At 41.6% G+C, this 18244-nt stretch overlaps 1 protein-coding gene across 6 annotated transcripts in view; it reads left to right on the forward strand.

Annotated features, from left to right (window-relative positions):
• The first annotated feature begins 2863 nt into the window (after positions 1 to 2863).
• The window catches only part of tnrc6c1 (trinucleotide repeat containing adaptor 6C1), a 60906-nt gene continuing 45525 nt past the window's right edge, over positions 2864 to 18244 (forward strand). For all 6 annotated transcript variants that reach the window (XM_074656896.1, XM_074656899.1, XM_074656897.1 and 3 more), the window contains exons 1-3: positions 2864 to 2957; positions 12143 to 12247; positions 14209 to 14230. In XM_074656896.1, coding sequence (XP_074512997.1) covers positions 12185 to 12247; positions 14209 to 14230 — 85 coding nt within the window. In that variant the 5' untranslated portion in view covers positions 2864 to 2957; positions 12143 to 12184. The remainder of the gene's footprint in view (positions 2958 to 12142; positions 12248 to 14208; positions 14231 to 18244) is intronic.

Genomic DNA, 18244 nt, shown 5'->3' on the forward strand with positions numbered 1-18244 from the left:
TTTTGTAATCAGATTCATAGTAATTTCTTGTGGGTGTTTCACCGTTTGATGTTTCCACAATCATTTCCCCTATCAGATGCCGCTGTAGTCTCATTTAGAGTGGACTTCTGTGTGTATGCTAATGAGGGTATTTACTCCAGATCCGGCTCATTGAGTGGTGACATATCGGCCCGGCACGCACTCCAATCCTATTTGTTTCTCCTCAGTTCGATGGTGCAGATAAGGTTCCCACTGAGGGAATCTCTCACTCTGGAGTGACCAAAATATTGGCTTGTGGACTAGTGACTGGTTTCACCACCATGTGTATAGAAAATATATCTGAACTTGGTGATTTGAAGCTCTTTTGTTGTATTATAGACACATTTTTGATGCATATTAATGCAGCAGAAACATGTGAGATCTAACTGCAGTGTCATTACTGTGTTTATGAGGTGTAATAAAGCTTTACAAAGCCTGTTTGAAGTCCACACAAGTACACACAAATGTCATTGCTCTCAAATACTTTTCCTGTCTTTAAAATAGTCATGTCAATTTTATTTATATAGCCCAATACCTCAAATAACACATTTGCCTCCAGAGGATTTTCCTACAGTATACGACCCTTGAATTGGATAAAAATAATAATAATTAAAAAAAAACATTAAGTGGGAAAATAAGGGAATAAACCTCTTGTGTATAGATATATATATATATGTATATATATATACTAGTTACTAGTTACTTTACAGATTAAAATCATTTATACAAAATATGATCAACAAATAAGATATGATAAATAATTATTATTAATATTATTATAGATTAAGCTATACCTTTACCAACTCCAACATTAAAATCATATGTGCATTAATCTATCAAATTATAGATTATAATCCAGTAAGCCAATACAATATTCTAAAATATGCCATTTTGCATAATAAGTACTTTCACTTTTTTTCTTACTTTTATTTATTTTATTTATTTTTTATTCTTTTGTACTTTTACTTTTTAATTTTAATAAAATGTTTTATTTATTTTGACTTGTATGTACTTTTACTTTTTATTTAAGTTTTTAATTTTAATAAAAGTTTTATTTATTTATCCTTTTATTTATTTATCCTTTTATTTACCCATTTATTTATCCATTTATTTATCCATTTATTTATCCATTTATTTATTTAAAACTTAAACAGGAGAAAAAAAAGAGAAACCTCAGGAAGAGGAAGAGGATGGAGGCCTCTTCCAGCAGATAGACATGTAATACATGTATATACGGAGTAGATAGAAACAATAACAGTGAAATTACACTATGAAAAAAGAGAATGACACATACAGTATGTATGAAGAAGATGGATCCAAAGAACAGGTCAAGCGACTTCCAGGTGCCATCAAACACTGGTTGGACTGCACGACTCGTTTCCACCACGTCCTCTTCATATGTCACATGGATTTCCCATTTGCTCCATTCATCCCCACATTACAAAGATATATGAACAGGTGAGGTGGATACTAGCGTCTAAGCCCCGTGATGTAATGTTGAAGGTGTCTACGTGCCTGCTGGCTGGGATAACCACCAGCCAGCCATGACCCTAAAAGGATTAAGTGAGTTAAGAGAGTAAATAGTCTGAACATTGTTACCGAGGCCTTCTCAACCTGTCAGTGATACGGCTCACGGTGCAAACATTTGGCATCAATGTAGCACAACATAAAGTGCCACCGCTGATTTGGCATCATCCTACCACATACAGTATGTGACATACGTATAAACAGTGGTGGAAGAAGTACTCAAATCATTTACTCAATTAAAAGTAGCAATACCACAGTGTAGAAATACTCTGTTACACGTAAAGACCCCACATTCAAAAAATTATTATATATAAGTATTAGCATCAAAATATACTAAAGTATTAAAAGTAAAAGTAAAACATAAATAAAGAAATTAATAAATTAATACATAGATAAATAAATAAATAAAACATATTTTATTAAAAATAAAAAAAATAAAAAATTAATTAATTAAAATTAAAAAGTAAAAGAAAAAGTAAAAAGGGAAAAAATAAAAAAATAAGTGAAAGTTCTCATTATGCAGAATGGCCAATTTCATAATATTGTATTGGACTATTGGATGATAATCTATAATTTGATAGATTAATGCACTTAATATGATTTCAATGTCGGAGCTGATGAAGGTGTAGCTTAAAGGTCCTGCATTCAAAACTGTACTCAAGTAAAAGTATAAAAATATTAGCATCAAAATATACTTAAAGTATTAAAATTAAAAGTAAAACATAAATAAATAAATAAACAAACAAATAAATAAATAAACATATTTTATTAAAAACAAAAAGTAAAATAAAAAAGTACAATATATCCCTCTGAAATGTAGCAAAGTAGAAATATAAAGTAACGCAAAATGTAAATACTCAAGTACCTAAAAAATTACTTTTGTACAGTAAATATACTTAGTTACTTTACACCACTGTATTAAAATAAAAAAAATGACACCACAGCAGCAGCTCAGAGTGGAGTAAAGCAGTATGATTGGTTTCTAGTAGAAAGTGTGCCCTCTGTTGGTGTAGGAACATAACACTGGTTACACAAACTGCAGGCTGAAATGCTGTTATATGTTATATACAGCTGACTTCTCACATGTAGTCTGTTGATACTTGAATACTTTCTTTTTAGCTGTATATTATGTACTGAATCAGAGGAGGAGGATGCTCACAGCTGCAGAGAGAGAGGGGAGTGATGGAGGGGCTGCAGTTGTCATGGAAACAGGAGGAGGAGGAGGAGGAGGAGGAGGAGAGGAGGAGCGTCTGGAAGTGGGACCAGTTTGTTTTGTTATTGAAGGTCACGTGTGAAGGTGAAGCTCCTCCTCCGTTAGCACCGATTCAACCGAGCTGCTGCTCCGGTCACTTACTACAAAATGGCTGCAGAGGCTCCGCCGCCGCCGACGAGAACCTCCTGAACGCTTCATGGTAGGATTATTATATTTAACCTCCTTTATAGACGCACCTTTCAGCACCTTTACGCGCGTCGCACTATTGGAAACATGCGCAGCTTTTGGAGTAACATTACGCGCAGCTGGAGCAGAGAAGGGAGAGATTTACTGCTCAATGTTTTCTTCTTCTAGTGCTCTTCATCGGCTGCTTATTTGTCTAGTCTGTGCATGACTTTAGCACGGATGTTTTCTCTTTTAACCTGGACTATAGTTGGGTTTAACCCAGCTTCGCTTCCATAATGATTCAAGGGCACCCCTGTGTTTCTGCTTGTTGAGTATTTGCAGACTTGGCAGACTGTATTGCTGTTGCACTGATGGATATTATTGTTGCACAGAACATGCACGGTGCTGCTGCTGCTGCTGCAGACTGAGCTGGATCTAACATGCATCACCTGACAGGCATGCAGGCAGTAAACAGATTAGCAAGCTGACTTTACCTACTTTACGCATGTGTGCAGCACATTATGGTCCAGTTTCATTTACTGAGACTGTTTTCCCCATGCATCCTCTTTATCCATTCTGCTACTTTTTACACAGCCTTTCATTGTATTGACATAACCTTGGGATTGTTGCTTAATATTTTATAAACTGCATGCATGCATTGGATATCTAACTTTGTCAGTCCATACATACTTTTTGAGCTGTGCAAACCTTGATTTGCTTCCTGTATTCCCTTCATTCACCATAGAGACCAACATCATTGCCCGCCTCCTGCTGTATAGCTCCTGCAGTGGCACACACACACACACACACACACACACACACAGTTTCCTCCTTTTAGGAGTGTGTGTGTGTGTGTGTGTGTCCAGACTGGGAATGCCAGCAGCACCCTGATGCATGTAGAGGGCAGGCTGACGTCAGCTGTGAGGCCCGCTGCTTTTACTAATGTGTGTTAGAGAGTCCCTAATTTGGGTCTGGGCCTGGCAAGGGATGAAGGGATGGAGGGGAACGGAGGGGTGTTGGATAGGTGGGGGTCTTTTCTGTCCCCCAGTCAGCAGCAGCAGCACCCAAGCCTCTGAAAAGCGTCAGTGTTGTATTCACAGAGAGGCGCCAAAGGGGGCTTGATAACAAAAACAGGCCACTAAATACGGTGATTACTATGAGGGCTTATAGGTCACAGCCTCACTTTCAGTTCAAACCGCTCGATGGCTCTTTTTTGCTCATTGCTGGACTACGAGAGGGCTGAGGGCGGTGGGGGGGCGTTTTGCCAGATTGTGTCATTTTGGTTTCGGAGGGTTGTTTTGGTGTCATGATGTCATGATCGGATGCTGAGCTGGAGTCCTCGGTGGGAATGTTGAGCTTGCATTCTGCAGAAAAGCAGTCAAAGAAATCCGTGTCTGTGTTGGTTTTTGAATGCTGGACAGGTAGATGCTATATTATTGTACAGATTACTTAGCAGTGAGTGCAACTATCAGTTTTAATTCTAATTCTCTGTAATGGATTGTCAAACTCATTTAGATAAATGCTACTTTAAACTATTATTATGATGAGATCACGCTTATTTGATCATGATTATTCATTGATTTTAGGGACAACAGATTCACATTTAAATCAAGAGAATAATAAATAAATGTATTATTATTTTTATTAAGAGATGATCACTTCTATGTTGTGCTACATTCCTGCTAATGTACAAATATTTGCATAACAAAAAAGGCTTTAAATAAGGTTCTTCTTCACCTGAATTCAGTGCATTTTCATTTTGCTCATCTACTTTCTGTTTATATACAGTATATTATTACTCTTCTGCTTTGGACTGCAGCCGCAACATTCAGGAAAAAGCTCCCCAGAAGAAGTGAAACCAAAACATCTCCCCCCCCCGGTGGCTGGCTGTTTAGTTTAGTTTAGGAAGCGCTTGATTTGATACAACTTTTAAACGTCAATATTGCAGTCGATCATGTTCATTTAAATGTGGGAAGCTAGAATTGTGATTGTAATTAAAGGTAGGGTCAACGATGTTGGAAAGCTGGCATAATTTGAAACCAGCATCGCCTCAGGAGCTCCGTCTAAACCACCCCCTCCCCTCGGGGCTCCTTCCAAGGCAACAGCCCCGCCCCCCACACACACACACACACACATGCACGAGCACCGCCGCATCGTAACTACTTCACAGACACAGAGCGGAGAGAGGACCTCAACTCAACAATGCTACCTCATCACCAGTAACCACGACAGTGCTACTGCAGGGCCGAGTTTTCTCTTCCATTCTCCAGGAAACGTGCGGCGGCGACACGCTTTGAGTTCAGGCTGGTGCACGCCAAGGGTAGAGTACGAGCAGGGAGGCGTCTGATTGGTTCTTTCCAAGCGGACCTCGAGGCAGTGATTGGTAGACGTTTTTACAGGATTACAGCAGCTACAGATGACGGCTCTTTAACAGTCCTTTTTCAGAGCTCATCAGTAATGGATCGCTGTCGGGGGTGAAAGACCATTTCAACCAATAGAACAAATAGTGTCTACTGGAGAACATCGTCTACCCTTCCTTTTAATATTTGATTAATTGTGCAGCAAACAACCTGCGATCACTTCTTCTTCGCTGCTCTAAAACAGTAGTTGCCGGTGGTTGCCATGATACATCCGGGGCGACCGCACAGTGAAGGCTACTGTTTTGGAGCGGCGAGGAAAAATTGATTTCCAGTTAAACAATGTGATTGTTTTCTGGGTTAATAATGGTATCGGATCGGTGCATAGACCGGCGTACTCGCCGATACCTGATCCTGAATTTTGGGCAGTATCGGACACATTCGCGGCATCGCAGCTCAGAGTTCTATGAGATCTCCACGTACAGCTCCAGTGTTACTGTAAGCCTCCACACAAAGGCTTGATTTGGTTCAATTTATGAAGACAACTGTGGAAACTGTGAGAAAAGCGACGTGATTAGAGTTCAAAAAGGCATTTCTTTGATCTCCCGGACCAATAAATTGTCAGCCGGGCTCGTGAAAGCCTCGTTCCCATTACTTTTGGAGCAGACGACTGACATTGGGACTGGAGGCTTTTGCTTTTGGAGTGTGTCCATACAAGTTATTTTAGGGCCTGCTCAGAGTGCCAGGAGTGCAGCATAAGTTTCTCTTTTTCCTTGTCGTTAGCTCGGGTCAGAAAGCATTAACGTGACCACACTGAGAATAGCTGCAAGTACTTTAGAAGGTGCAATCCTCTTTGCAGAGCACAAGGACGTTGTTAGCGCTTACCTAGCAGTTTTTAAACCTTCACACGACGTGGACGGTAGTAGCCGACTGACTAATTGGGCCTTTTGTTTTGTTTTTGTGGTGCTTTTCGAAAACCCAGATTCACTGTACACAATATGTACACATCAGATATTTTTCAGAGGTGTGTTGCTTTAAAGTGCGATTGCGCAGAAGAGCAGAAGGAGCTGCACAGTCTGCCATACTAGCTGTGGCGGCGGCTGCTGCTGCTGCTGCTGCTGTGGTTGCTAGTGAGCATTCTCCCAAGGGCTCGCCGTGCTCTTGTTTGGCTCGCAGCGATGGCATTCCTGGCTCTGTGCCCAGCGACTGCCGTCTAGCACCCCTTCCCCCATCTCTCACACATGCACACACAGACCAGCCCAATCATTCGTAACCCCCCCCGCCCCTCATCTTCATCGCTCCAATGTGGGGCAGCTCGGCATTTACATGTCCACTATTCACCTTGCCCACTCTCCTTCTCTCCAAGCTCCACTCACTTTTCTACACATTTCACTCTCTTGCTTTTATCAGGCCGTCCTCGGTCTCTCCCCGGTCCGACTGTGTTTGTTTCTCTTCCTTTTCGCCGTCCTCTTGCAGCAGAGTGGGTGTCTGGTTTTAAGAGGGACACCAGGCTCTAATCCTGTTGTTCTGACAGGAGGGTGTAATTCCACAACAGAGCTGAGCTCATTGACCTACGTCCTTCATATCCACACGAGCTGTGCTTCCCCGTTACAGACGGCTGCTCATGATGTAGCTCAGCATGCTGCTGTGAGTAAACCTCTAATGAAAGCTGCAGCGTTGTAGCCTCCTCTGTGTGATTATATTTACTTATAGAATGGACTTTATGGTATCATTATTAATAATGGTGTAACGATACGTTTTTACAACGATACCATATGAATCACTTTCCAGGGTTCTGATACGATGCCAAAAGCTCAATCAGTGTGACTGTGAAATAAATATCTGGATACTGGACAGAGCAGGTCAGGATTCCTCAAAGTGTTTCTTGTAAGGGAATCAGGAATGAATTAATTATGGATATAAACAAGTAAACACAACGATTAATGTCAAATACACACACCTTTTATTAGAAAATAATAAAATGTGCAACTGCAGGACCTGCTGATTCAGCTCTTTAGATACAAAGCAGTGCAATATTTAATGAAACAAATAAATAAATCAACTTCTAATCAAGTTAAATGAACAGTGGTTTAACCTGCTGCTTCTGTCCTCATTTCCAATATAAACGCTAGAGCAATAATATTGGCGTCTCGGTATCGAGGACGTCTCCAAAATGTTTCCACACGCTGGACCTCAAACACGGCTTGAACATCTCTCGCTCGTCTGGCTCTTCCTCGCCATCGGACATCCTTCGGTTTGTCATCGTCTTTCTGAGATTGGCGCTGCTGGCGCACGTCGATGACGTCATACACTGGGAGCGTGAACTGGAGTAACGTTTAACATTTCATCACTATTAAAAGTGCTAAATAATACATATAACATAATAATAATAATAATATAACGTTTGTCGTGCTTAAGTACAAGGTGCAAATTCTTCGTATCGGTACAATAGATTACCGTTTACTTTGCAAATAGATTTTATATCGATATACGTCCCCCGTGAAGGAAAACTTGCCGAGTACCTATCGATGTAGTTGGATCATAGGAATATAAATCTATGCATCGATGTAGTAGATGAATCGTTACACCACTAATTATTAATGTTCTTATCTACATTTGATAAAAAGGGAATAGGCTTTATCTTCAAAAGAAGTAATGTTATGTAAAGTTATGTCCTATGCCTGATCACATAGTGCCATTATATTTCCAGAGATGCTGCAGGAGGTACCATTCCTGCATTCTCAACCAGCACAGTCCAAGCAGGGACACACATCTGTCCAAGCCAGGCAGATGTTTGGAAATGACCCGGCGGCTCTCATTGAGAGAGACTCCCTCTGTCCTGCTCGGGGACCCGGTGTTTCTTAAACTGAAATCATTCTGACGCTTTGCCCGGCGCTCGCTCCCCTCTTCATCCGGGTCGGAAGGCCGACAGCGGCTCACATTAACTGGAGCATCTCTCTTATCCTCTGATCCTACATGACACAAGCCCCACTGATGCCTTTGAAAGGAGCAGCACCGGCTATATTTAGCACAGCAGCTGCAACGGCAGGTTCCATATCCAGCGTCTCCGGGGTAAAAATAAGCGTTTTATGATGAATTAGGTGTGGATAGATAGGTGTGTGGATAGATAGGTGTGTGGAGGCGGCGTGTTGTTGTTATGTTTGTGTCGCAAGTTCCAACAACCTAATCTCACGCAATCTGGACCACAGTCCAGTTAGGAAGACGCTCTATTTATCATGCAGCTTCTTTTCATTGCTGCTCGTTTGAACCGCCAAGCCCCGGAGTGCTGCAGGATTGGCTCCATTCAGTTTTCAGCTCCTGCAAACATTGAAGGCATGTGTGCTGAGCTAGCCAGGAGGTCCAGCGTGCGAGCGAGCGATATTGTCTAAAAATATATATATATATACAGCTAATTTGTTATAGTTGATCCTTACTGATTGCATTTCCTATTTTTAAAAAGTTTGTATAAAAACAAATAATGTGTCAAAGCTGCTGGGCAAAATATTCAGGTCAAACTGAAGTAAGTAGACACAGCAGGTTGCTTTCTGTTTGCTTTTCTTTGCATATTTGGATGCTAGCACTGGTAGATGACTTTGTTGTTGAACTGTTCTGTTAACTAGAACAGCCATGGTGCTGTTTTGACATACATATTATATATTAAATCATTTGTTGCTATAGCTGGGTACAGTTCATCTTCATCATTGTCATGTAGAGATGCACTTGTCAGGTTTCTGGGTGGATTCCAGTTGCCTATTTATTATTTATTTATTTCAGTGCAGTGTTAAAGACGATATAAAGGACAGATGAAGAAACATGGTGGGGTCTGATCTTTGCGGCGAACAGGAGGCTTCCCCCGTCGCGATCCTTCGCCACCTGTTTGCTCGCCTCTCAGTCTGAGAGCAAAGGTGACCGTGGCCTCTGGGAGCTCCTGTTCACGAAGCACTGCTGCACGCTTTGCAAGATCAGATTGGAAAAAACTAGTCTGCACAGTCAACAATATACTGTAGGGATACCACGGTGCAAGAAAATTATTGTTTTTTTAATTCATTAAACACTTTCAGACCAGTTGTAACCGAAGCAAAATGCACATTAATGTGCAGTGAATATGCACCATTACAATTCTGAACATCAACATTACACATGTGTAAGATCATTACTCACAGGGTCTAATAACAATATATTAATGTTGTCTGACATATTTACAAGGACGGAGGAAATTGCACTGACACATATTGACTACTTTTACATTTTAAACCAGTCACAACTTGTTGTATTTTAACCCCTAAGCTCAACCTTTATCAATAATAGTAGCTCCTTTCAGCCATATAGAAAACAATAATAGTGAATTTACTGTATCCAACTTAGAAACTCAGGTGACTGTTTGCATTAATGGTCTTGATTGGGAATCTCTCCGCCAACACAGCTGAGTGTTCTCGCTAAGTTGGCCTGTGCTTCAGAAAATGCTGACTTCTTGTAAACAAATAAAGCCTCCTAGATATTCCCAACATATGTCCAGTATAATCCAACATGGTCTCCTCTTATTCATTTGTGGCACTGTCTTAGAAATGGTCCTAAAGACATGTCACTGAATTGAGATGATCGATCTAGGGTTTTTATTTAGGTGGCAGCCTAGTGATTTATTTAAATGGTGGGGGGGGGGGTTTCTGCTTTCTTACTTTCTTACTTTCTTATTTTCTTTATGAAAGTGAAGAAAATGTTGTTGTCATCCTACAATTATTTGAGAGACGTCACACAACTCTGGTGTCGGTAAAAAAAACAATGATTTGATTCATCATAACATAGTTAAATGTAAGCTCGGTTGAATTCTCTTACCACCGTGGTGGGTGGTTTCTAACATTTTATAAATGGTCTAACCCTAACCTTTATTACATTTGCTACCGAGGTCAAGAAAGATCAGTCAGGGCAGCGAAAAAAATTACTTAGTTAGGGCATGAGCAAGAATATTATTCTCCAAAATGAATCAAATTTTTGAGCGGCTTAACATGCTCAGAAACGAATGACGATTTGCACATGAATCACAAGTGGTGTGACAAAATAGCTCGATAGCGCCCCCTTTTGAGTAGCCCCGGCGACGTGTTTCACCTAGATGTATGAAATTTGGTAGGTATATGCAACATGTTTAGACGTAAAAAAAAGCCTCTTAGAGGTATACCATAAACCCAACAGGAAGTCGGCCATTTTCATATTTAGGTCGTTTTTTTTTTTTTTACCATTTCCAGGCGCTGTACTTTAACAAACTCCTACTAGAGATTTAACCCGATTGACTTCAAATTTGGTCAGCACAATCTTAAGACCTTTGTAATGAAAAGTTGTTAAAATCTTGACTTTTAATGAAACAACGTTGACGTGGCGTAGACAAACTGTTGTAACTGTACTTGGTCCAATCTGCCCCAAACTTGACCTACTTCATAGCAGTCCAAGCCTCATAGCGCCACCTACTGGCAACAGGAAGTCAGCGTTATGTGACAGACATCATCCGACATCATGTAATTTACATTGTGTGGTCTACACCTGATAATGAGCAACACAGTGCATGTTTAACGTGTGTTCTCTAGCGCCATGTAGTGGACATAGGAAGTGGCGCAAAATTTGCAATCTGTCATTTCCTGTGCCGTTCAATCCACGCAGGAAATAACGTTTAACTTGTGCGTTCAGTGTCTGATGGTCACAGAAATGTACGGGTGTTTCATCCGCTGCTTGCAGCTTTATCTTTTGTTTTTGTTTGTTTTCTGGCTGTTGAACTTGAACATGACATCATCCAAGCCCTGACTCAATAATTATGCAATTATAAGCTCAGATTTGTGTCTTTAGTGTTTGATGCTTGTCCATCTTTCTTCTTCTTGTGTTTCTAATTCCATTATCGAACCTCCACAATCAAACTGATTTCAGCGCAGTGCTTTCAGGGCGCTGTCTGTCTGTCTGTCTGTCTCCACCTGACTGCTCAGCGGGGCCTCGGGGAGCGCTTGTTGCCAGGCGATGGCACACACGCCGCCGTCGCCTGCAGCAGCGTAGGCATGGCAGGAGAAAAGGCTGATGGGTTTTAATTTCACATTGAAGGTTCAAGGAACTTGATTCTTATTTATGTATTTTTGTCCGGCTAGTTCCTCTTCCCCTCAGTCCTCAAAACCCCGGCTTTTATTTATTTGTTTTTCTGTGTAGCGGATTAGGATGGATAAAGCTCCCGTCTCAGCTGGATGCACTTGCACATGAATCTACGGGGTGTTGTCAGGTGGTTTCCAGCTCGAGTGCCTGTTGTGAACTCTTTTCCCTCTCAGGACTGAGTAGAGAAGGTGTAGGCTGTTAGCAGGTCGGTGTGGAGACTTTGTCAACAGATGAATGGTGGGAATAAAGTCGTCTACGACCCAGAATACTGACATGTATTGTTTTTCTGTGGTCTGCCCACACATTACTGGTAGTTGCGTTGGGATCTGTTGCCCTGGCTGGGTGTGCAGACTAAAGAACGGGGGCCTCGTCTCATAGGCCTCCACTATACTAGACCTGCAAGGCCTCTTTTAATGGTTTCCAGAGCCGACCCCACAGACCACCAAAACACACACACACACACATGCACAGTTCGTACGGTTGAAAACATTTCAAAGTGCAAAACAAAACCCACATTCTTCTGTCTGGTGGTTGTGTTACTATTACACACGTGATCTTATGTGTTACAACAGCAGCCATTGATTGTACCTTAGAGAGCAACAACTGAACAATGCAGCCGAGTAATTGTACGTAAATCACTTTTGCAGGTGTTCACCTGAGTACCGTTCTCCTCAGTTGGTGATTGGGTTAAAACCATGTCCATCTCTCTCTCTCTCTCTTTCTCTTTTTTGTATTTAAGCTGTGAGAAGAAGCAAAAAACACACGAGAAGAGAACCATTTGATGGAAGATAAGAAAAAGAAAAAACAAGAAGAGAAGAAAAAGAAAGAAGCTGCTCAGAAAAAGGTAAGCCCTCTCATTTGACACACACACGTGCACTCACCTTTTAGCTTTGATTGCCTCTGCTCTACCGTTTAATCAAATGCAAAGAAGCAAAGAGATACAGTCCGTACTTCCACTTCATTTTTCCTCAATCAATCTCAGACGACGCAGTCATCTGAGTCTATACTATTTGAAATGTGAGGTGGTGCACATCGAAGCACAGGTCTCCTGTAGGGCTGCAGCTAACCATTATTTTCACTGTCGATTACTTTATTAGTTGTTTGGTCACTATATTAACATTTAAAGGGGACATATCGTGCTCATTTTCAGGTTCATACTCGTATTTTGGGTTTCTACTAGAACATGTTTACATACTTTAATGTTTAAAAAAAAAACTTTATTTTCCTCATACTGTCTGCTTGAACATACCTGAATCTACCCCACTGTCTGAAACGCTCCGTTTTAGTGCATTTCAATGGAATTGCAACAGAATTGCGTTGCTAGGCAACAGCTTGGTCCATGTTTACTTCCTGGGACACATTTAGAATGTTTACATTTAAAACTTTGAAATGGTCTAAATATTGTACATTTGTGACATCACAAATGTACAGAAATCCTGATGGCTTGTTTCAAAAGCTCAGTTTCTGAATACGGGCTGTGTGTATTGCTCTGTGGATTAAGTGTTTCAATACTTTCACAGTGTTTATATAGAACTTAAACCTGCTTTATAATATAAAAGCCGTGAAAATGTCACTTTTTACAATATGGGACCTTTAAGAAGCTGGAATCAGAGATTTTTGATGTTTTTTCTTAAAAAATAAATCGATTATCAAAGTAGTTGGCTATTAAATTAATAGTTGACAACTAATTGCTTAATCGTTGCAGCTCTAGACTCCAGTAAGCTCAGGTGTTTTTGCTGAAGTCCCATCACATCGAGCACATGCACTTCAGGGATGTGACGATGAGGACATTTTCCCACCGGTTAATAAACTTGTGACAACACTGGAGTTACCGGTTACACCGGACATTTCACAAGAAACTATGACGGTCAATATGTGTAGAGCTCTTACTTTGATCTTTAACGTCGGGTGGCGGTGCTGCGAGGCCGCAGGTTTCCACCCAGCACCGCTTCGCTTTTCGCTTCGACACCAAATTCTCCACCATCGTCTTGTCTGTCAACTCTCTCTCGCTCCGTGTGTGAAATCTGACTCCTGCTACTCTGAGCTGAGACTCCGTACGACACTTTCCCTGTCAGATTGTAGCGTCCGTCGTCCGACTATGTGTTGATAACACGGCGCTGATACGCGAAAACAAACTAAATGGGTTTTATTTCTGTAAAAAAAGCAAAACAACGGTGGGGGGCGGTGGGTACGTAATGTACACCGGTAACACCGACTACCGCGGTGTGTGTAATGCACATGCATTTTTGTCATGTGCATTTCCACAGGAAGCATTAACCAGAACTTTATGTACGTAGCTGTCATCTTTGTCTTCACCCTGCAAACTCCCACCTCCACCCCTCCTCTACCCGACGTTTTCCCTCAGTGGCTCATCTGTTTTCAGTGTTTGCCTGCTGCTCTCAGTAACACATTTCATGTCTCCTTGACCCCTTCTTGTCAGTGCCGGTGAAAGTATGTTCATGTATGTTCCTTAAAGGAGCATTTGTATTATCTATTTTACTCCCTCTCAGCCACGAACCCAGTGAACCCGTTCACCCCGTCGAGCAGCAGGAACGAACATGAACCTTTTAGCATTTCAATAGATGAGCAAAAGCAGCCCCTGAACATTTTGTTCCGATTGGCCCTGGCTAGTTGCTCCAGCACTGTCGTGCAGCTGGAGAGCCAGCCAATGCGACTCAGATGTTGATGGCACATTAACATTTAAGCCCACATTTTTCACTGATAAAAATATGCTTATTGCTTCATTATAAATTGAGTCTTCTCTCTGTTACTGATATTTGTTTTTTCTCTTTTTCTTTTCACCAGGCCACAGAACAGAGAACCAAAGGTGAGTTGTGGCTTCTTGTATTAAACTTGTTTATTCTGCCACCCATAAAAACAGGTACCTCAACTTCTTTATTTATTTATTTTTCATGCAAATGTGAATCTTCCTTTGCTTTGTGTTAACATGCTGCGCATGCATTTACACAAAGTTCCTCAGTGCAGACAAAATGTAGACGAATCCGGCCAACGCTTTGTGTACTGCGATGGCAAGACGTAGTGACTCTGTCTGCTAACAGTGTTAACTGGTGTCTTTCAGCCAAAAGCGTCCGTGGTTGCTCATAGAAACCTACATAACTGGTCGACGTAGATGATAAACGCAGATGAGTATGTATACGAGGACACAGCTGCCGTTGCTACGAGCAACCACGATGCGTTCAGCTGGAAGTCACCAGTTAACACGGTTAACAGACAATTTGTTCGTGTTTTGTTTGTGATGCCGATCGATTAATGATGTTTAAGTTGTCATCATTAGGTTGCCCCAGTTAGAGCAACTAACGTTATATTTTACATTACAGTTAGTTGTTGGCTACGTTAGCAGTGTTAACTTCGACTGACGTTACTTGTTTCACCATGTCAGGCTAACGTCAGGCAGCTGAGAGAAGCTCAGGTTCTTCCTGAACTCCGAGACATCGTTGTCAAAAGTAACGTTGCAAAGAAAGTAAAGGTAAAAGTAGAAAATAGTGCACTTCTTAGGACATTCAAACGCGTACGTATTGAAGGGAGACGCCGCCGCAGTAACGCCGACTTGTCTACTTCCCTGTATTCATGTATACTTTACCAGGTTTGTCTGCCATGAACCTTGCGATGAGTTTGTGATGTTTTCAAACAGTAGGGAGACTTATTGTGTGTTAAATTGTGTATCCTCCTAATTGGAATCGGATAGGATTGCTTTTTTTGCCTCAGAGCCTCAATTTGGATATGAAGCATTAGCTTTTATTATAGTGAAACATCTCTAACTGAGAACATTAGCGTTGGCAGCCAGGTGGTCCGTACTACCTGAGCCAAAATGGAGGCCAGGTGCCCGTACAAGACTAATAAGGAGCATGGGGATGGTGCAGCTGCTCCTCGGGCCTCCCCGTGGGCTCCTCGGGCGTACCTAGGAGGGTAAAGGTGAGGAGAAACCTCAGAAGAGGAGAAAACAAATGTGGAAAAAGAGAAGCGAATAGAGTTGACTGAAAGGTGACTTCTGAAGGGAAAGCTTAGCTTGCACGATTTGAACTGGTGCTCTGTGGGCAGCTGCAGACCCGCTCTTCGCTCTCGTCTCCCCGAGCCAGTGCTCCTCTAATGACCAGAGAGAGGCGGGTAGACGGCGTTTGGACAGCCAGTTAGCCCAGGAGCAGATCTCCTGGTCGAGATGAGCCGGCAGATGGGAGAGGGACTTAATGTCTCGCGAGGGACGGGGCCAGGGTTGAAATCTGATTAGAACTTCTGGCAGACTTTGGCCTTAATGGCAGCGAGAGAATGGACACCTAATCACAGTGCGAGTGTCTCTGTGCCCAAAGCTGTGTTCAGGCAAATGTGTTTTTGTGTGAGGCCAATTCTGTTTAGATCAGTAAAAAGGAGTTTCTCCTCTTCTGGCTGCACACAACTGTGAGCTCTCCATCGTCGAGGGTCAGCGCTTTGACCTCCCACTCCCTCCCTGAAGGATGAGTTAATGAGACTGTAATGTCACAGAGGTGCCCCCCCCACCCCACACCCTTTATTCCTCTTGTCTGAGTCACTTCCAGCCCCTCACAGTTTGCTGCACTAATGAATGTGATCTGTGTCTCGTATCTACTTTGTGTTGTTTCACAGCATCCACAAATTGACCTATATACTGTACTAAGGCTTTTCTCCCCATCTTCAAACCAGGCTGTGATATGCACGACTATTTTATTGGCTGCTGCTCATAATGGCAACATGCCATGACCTCATTTTACGGTGATCTTCACCCCCTTAAATGTCACGTTTGACTTTTTAGCGTATTCTGTATTTAGTCAGTCTGAAATTAACTTTTTTCGCAGCTGGCCACTGTGGCAGACAATTTTTTTCTTCTTCTCTGCCACTTTTGAAATCTCTGCGCTAAATGAAGGAATAACATTTTAGATCTGATGTCATTGTTTGATATATTTTACATAAAAAACATTGTGTGCATTGTAAATTACAGTGTTTGAATTACACCGTAGCTTCTGGCGGAGCCCTATTTTTCGGGGGTGGGAGGGTACTTTGCACAGTACTATACTGTACTTTGTTATTGTCATCGATAGTGGTTATTTGCATAAAAACACACAATTTAAATTATGAATATCTAAATATTTGCTTTGATTAAAAAAAATTAGAGCTAGTGTTATGAAGTTAAACAGGTTATAATTCCCTCTCTATTATCTATTTTATATTGCTGTGAAAACCTTCAACAAGTTTCTCGCCAAAAACTTAATTTTACGAGATTACATTTGAACACATCATGATAACGTTGTAATCAACCTTCAACCAATAGTCATTTTTACTGAGCAGAGCTTGAACGTCTCATAATAATAACTCAATGGCACCTCCGTTAACGTTAGTAGCTCTGTTATTTAACCAATCAGGACTGTGCTGCTAACGTTACTAACTCTCCTCCTGCTGATTACAACACAGATTTGTTGTTCACAGTGAAGCTTTATCATGGTCTTTATCTGTGTCCCCTCAGGTTTAGTAGCACCACGCTTTAACAAACTGAACAGAATATTTATGAATATTATTGTGATGCTAGTGTTGTGACTTTTTTGCTATTTTTAATGGATCATTCACCATAAAAACAATAAATTGTCAAAAAAATAATCACATTTTTGACATATTGAGTGACTAATCAACAAAGAGAGGCAGATTGTGTCTGCTGCTAATGAAGGGTACACTGGGAACTAATTAGGAGAACAAGGCTTAGCGCGTAGGCTGAACAAACAGGCATCCGTACACAGGAGATCTCCAGGAAGACCCTGAGCACCATAGTAACACTACACCACCTCCTGTCTAGTCTAGCAGAGAGGCCCACTCTGGGACCAGCAGGAGGGAGAAAAGGGAGCAGAAGAAGAAGGTGGGCTGTGAAGGAAAGACATGGGAGGAATTGTTGCAGTTACATTTGTGCAAAAACTGCTAAAACACAGAGCCTTCGGTCGGTTTGAGAGAGAGAGAGGTAGAAAAGGGCATGCGAGAGCAAAAAAGAAACAGACGGAGCCATGTGAAACTGAGAATGTACGGCAGTTTCCTGTTTGCCGGCACAGCTGAGGGGGCCCTTTGTAGGATACTCCTACTGGCTCACTTCTCACGCACACGCACACACACACACACACACACACACGCACACACACACACACACACACTCTCTACCAGTCCCCTTATATGACACCAGCAGCAGATGTACATTGTGTGCTTGTGCAGACACATGTAGTTTTATTCATATTGGCTAGTTTTACAATGCTACTCTCACTAAGGTTGTCCTCGACCAAAGAAATTCTCAATCTACTAACACTCATACGATTTTGTCGACTAATTTATTAGTTGATTTAATTGATCTGATTGAGATCTGTAAAACTGAGTTGCTCCACAAAAGCATCACTTTAAATCTGGTGTTTACCAGAGATGTGCTCATAAGTTTCTTTAAGTCATTCAGCATGAAAAAAGCATAAAAAAATGACTAAACGATTAAAGAAATCTTAATCGACTAAGACCAAAACGACCGATTAGTTGACTAATCGACTGTAGATTCTGCGTTTTTTCACATTAAACTCAGTGAAATTACAGTTGAGTTCGACCAAAGCACACTTTGATTGTTGGAAAGAGTAACGACGACGGTCCGAGTGCCATTCTAGTTAGTTAATCATCCAAAATGGCCTTTAAAGGGACTCTATGTAAGAATCAGAAATTGCTTGTTAGCAGTGACTCCTGTGGCCGTTAAGTCAACGACAGTCAGCGTCCTGTTGCTCGCGCTTGTGCTCGCACTACGTAAACGCGAGCGAGCATCGGTCAAAACAGTGAGGCGACACACACGAGACTGAACCTG

Source organism: Sebastes fasciatus, chromosome 13 (genome assembly GCF_043250625.1).
Source record: "Sebastes fasciatus isolate fSebFas1 chromosome 13, fSebFas1.pri, whole genome shotgun sequence".
In the NCBI taxonomy this organism is placed as follows: Eukaryota; Metazoa; Chordata; class Actinopteri; order Perciformes; family Sebastidae; genus Sebastes; species Sebastes fasciatus.